This window comes from Tupaia chinensis, unplaced genomic scaffold (assembly GCF_000334495.1).
Source record: "Tupaia chinensis unplaced genomic scaffold, TupChi_1.0 Scaffold000506_1, whole genome shotgun sequence".
NCBI classification, from domain to species: Eukaryota; Metazoa; Chordata; class Mammalia; order Scandentia; family Tupaiidae; genus Tupaia; species Tupaia belangeri.
In genome coordinates this window covers 5,577-9,375 of record NW_006160018.1, presented here as the reverse complement: position 1 = coordinate 9,375, position 3,799 = coordinate 5,577, and the positions used below count along the sequence as shown (strand labels likewise).

At 40.0% G+C, this 3,799-nt stretch overlaps 1 protein-coding gene across 1 annotated transcript in view; it reads left to right on the top strand.

The window, feature by feature from the left end:
• Positions 1 to 710: 710 nt before the first annotated feature.
• LOC102490517 (ankyrin repeat domain-containing protein 26) overlaps positions 711 to 3,799 on the top strand; it is a gene marked incomplete at its 5' end in the record, with an annotated part of 5,949 nt that continues 2,860 nt past the window's right edge. The window contains 3 exon segments of the mRNA XM_027774983.1: positions 711 to 1,858; positions 2,112 to 3,605; positions 3,607 to 3,670. Coding sequence (XP_027630784.1) covers positions 711 to 1,858; positions 2,112 to 3,605; positions 3,607 to 3,670 — 2,706 coding nt within the window.

Here is a 3,799-nt window from a genome sequence, read left to right as displayed (position 1 = left end):
CACCCCAGCGATGCCTGTGGCAGGTGCTCAGTAGCCCATGTGGGGCAGGGCAGGATTTGAATTTAAACTGGCAGAATGTGGGGCAACAGACATTCTGTGGTGGGGGAGGGGCAGCGGGGAGCTGCGCTTGTAGAGGGGTGGGATTCCATGGGGAGCTCTAGCAGGTGCGAGAAACCTGAATTTCCTTGAAGGACTCAGTGGTAGCAAAATTGGTGTGTGCCTCTGAGGCAACTTGAAGATCTCAGATTACTAGCCCAAAGCCTTCAATTCATGTCCCTGTTACTTCAATTTATTAACAGTGAACCAACTTTTGTGCTTCTTAGCTCATTCCAGTTCCCTCCTTCTGTTCTTCTTATCTCACCCTGATCCCCTACCGTCCATCGAGATGGGCTGAGTAATTTTAGCAGTGATGGTCCTTTCTGCACAGAGTGAGAACACATAGTCTAAGAAATACCAGGTATAGCAGGTGGCGGACTCGGTCTTTGAAAAGTCACTATCGGTCACCGGGAGATGCCGCGAGGTATCCATTGTACCGGCGACCCGTCTTCTGGTAGGGAGTTCTGGGCCAGACGGTGGCAACTGTCACAGAATGGTGGATGCTGGTCGAGATGGCCTACGAGGCACCCACCTACCATCTTATTTTGGAAGGAATCCTAATACTGTGGATAATCAGACTTCTTTTCTTTAAAACTTACAAATTACAAGAATGATCTGATCTTACACTCAAAGAAAAGGAGGAGTTGATTGAAGAATGGCAACCAGTACCTCTTGTTCCTCCTGTTTCTAGCGGCCATCCTGCTCTCAATTACAACATTATTTCAGGGACTGCTCTGCATCTGGCCTGTGCCAGTGGCCATGAAGAAGTGGTGACTCTGTTAGCAGAAAGAAAATGTGAACTTGACATTTGTGATGGTCGAGACAAGACAGCACTGATAATGGCTGTGCAATGCCAACATGAGAAATGTGCAAATATTCTGCTGGAACATGGTGCTGATCCCAAAGCTGCAGATGCCAAGGGCTACACCGCTCTTCATTATGCTGCTCATCATGGCATGATATCGATGGCAGAGAAGCTGCTTTCACTCCATGTGCATGTTGATGTCAGAAGCGAGGCAAAAATGACACCACTTCTGTGTGCTATAAATGCAGACAAGCCACAAATGGTGGAATTTTTATTAAATAAAAATGCAAATGTATATGCTGTTGATGAAATGCACAGGACAGCTCTCATGTTTGCTGCAAAACATAGATCAACATATCTGGTCGAGCTGTTTCTTCATCTTGGTGTTAATCCCTGTTATAAAGATGACTTGGGATATACTGCAGAAATTTATGCAAATTTTAGTGGATTTAATACCTGCTGTGAGCTACTTTCTAAAAGTGTAGAGAAATTCAAACCTGAAATGTTTCAAAGTTATAATGCAATAGGAAAAAAGAGTTCTGGAGACTCTATACAAAGCATTTTCAAGAAACCTAAGAGGGATGATTCACGGCCTACAAAGGGTGATGACGTCTTAGATCTCGATACCAAGGAAGGAGAAAGAATATCAACAATTGGAGAAAAAGAAAATGGTATTGATGTTATTGAACAAGAGCAAAGAAAGAAAGACGATTTAACTTGTGATAGAGTGCGCAGAACATGTAGACAATCTGCAAGATCCAATTTCAGAACAGGAGATGATGAGGTCATAGAGTCATTTTGGGAGTCTGAGGTTGATGAAGAAACACACAGAAGAAGTGAAATGGAAACATCAAAAAATGTACTTGACGGTGCTGTTGCTCTTTCTTGGGACGAGGGCGATGGATTCACTCAACAGAGTGCAAAAGTTGATCATCAACAATTTCCTGCGAAGGAGAAGTAAGAGTGCGATAGTAACAATTCTACTCGGTGTGTGAAGGACACCAAGAGGAATAACAATGAGAAATGGACCTCGATGAAATGTAGGTTTAAACAAGCATTGAAGGTTGATTCCACCTTCTGATGGTCGACCAGGTGTGAATGTTGTCAACCATTCTCATAGAATATATCCGGAAGGAGTCAGCAGATCAACTTTGCATGAGAAGGATATAAAGAAAAATAAAAGTAAGAAGTGTACCTCAAAAAATTAGAGTGTTATACGAGTGTTGGAGACTGATTCATCTTCTGATGGTCCACCATGCGTGAATGCTGACAACAGTTTACATGAAAGAAATCTGGAAGAAGAAAGGCCTACAAAGGAAACATCTAAGGAAAAGAAGAAGTCATATCAGGCAGCCTCAGAGGACCATGACTTGCCTCACTCTAATTACAAGAATCCTGCAGTGCTTAGAGTGGACTCTAAAGATGCTGATAGCCAAATAAAAATCCAGGATGCAATGTTGCCAGGTGAAAGATTAATAGAACATAAAGAAAGTCATTATGAAGAACTTATAGGAAGAATTCAGAGGCTGGAAAATGAAGAAAGTGGACTACAAAAGGAGCTGTCAGAAACCAAAGAGATCAACTCACAATTAGAAGTGAAAAAAGTGAAGTGGGAAGAAGAATGCTGCAGTCTGTGGGAAAATTTAAAAGATAAAGAAGAACAGTACAATGAAGTGGAAGTGAAAGGACAGCTTGAAATTGATCTTAGAACTCTGGATGTAGAATTAGACACTGGAAAAGATACTTTGTATCAAGTTGAAGAAGAGCATGAAAACACCAAGAAAAAAGTTTCTTTGGAACAAAGTTTCAGAATAATACAAGATGAAATTATGACCCATCACCTTTATGAACAAGAGGAGCTAGAAATGACTCAAAAGAAAAGAAACTCAGAGGTTTCTGATAAATACAAAATAGAAAAATATCCGCTGGGAGCAGAGCACATATTGCAGAATGAAATTGCTCAACTAAGAGTGGAAATAGATAAAATACAACATCTGAACCAAGAAAAGGAAAAGAAATATGTTGAGGACATTCAAATCCTAAAAGAAAAGACTCATGATCTTGAAAAGACAATAAAATGGAATGAGGCATCATTAAGTAAAACAATATCCCAGCATAGTGAAGAGCTTAATGTTCTAAGAACTCAGAATATGATGTTAAATTATGAACTGGAGAATGAAAAGCAAAGCAAGGAAAGACTGGAAGCAGAAGTGGAATCATACCATTCTAGACTGGCTGCGGCTATACGTGATCGTGATCAAAATCAAAAATCAAAAAGAGACCTAGAACTTGCTTTCCAGAGGACAAGTGACACGTGGTTTTGTGTACAAAGAAAAATGAATGAAGAAATAATGAAACTGAAAGAGGAAAATGAGAGTCTTTCTCAACCTTCTGAAACTGAAAGTAAAGTCCATAACCTACAAACTGTAGTCTACCTGAGAGAAAAAACTCCCAGAGAAGAGAATTTGCTGTTACAGCAAGTAGAGAGAATCCTAAGCAAAGCACAGGGTCTACTAAAGGAAATTGAATTCAAATATGAGGAAAACTGTCGACTACAAAGCAAAAATATGTTGCTTCGACAGCAGTTGGAAAATGCTCAAAAGGAAGCTGACGCTAAAGCAAGGACAATGGATATGCAGGATCGGCTTTGTGAAACTATCAAACACCACGTTCAGAGTGAAAAACAAAGCCTTATGGTGCAAGAGAAATGAGTCACTCAGTGAATCTGATCATTTCAAAGAAAGACCGCATCAATATGAAAATGAAAGAGTAGAAACAAATGAGTTAGTCAGAGAGCTTTGCTGTTTAAACAAAAGACTGAGTCAATATGAAAGTGAGATAGAAAGAAATAAGGAGTTAGTCACTGAACGTAATCCTTTCTTTTTTTTTTTTTTTTTT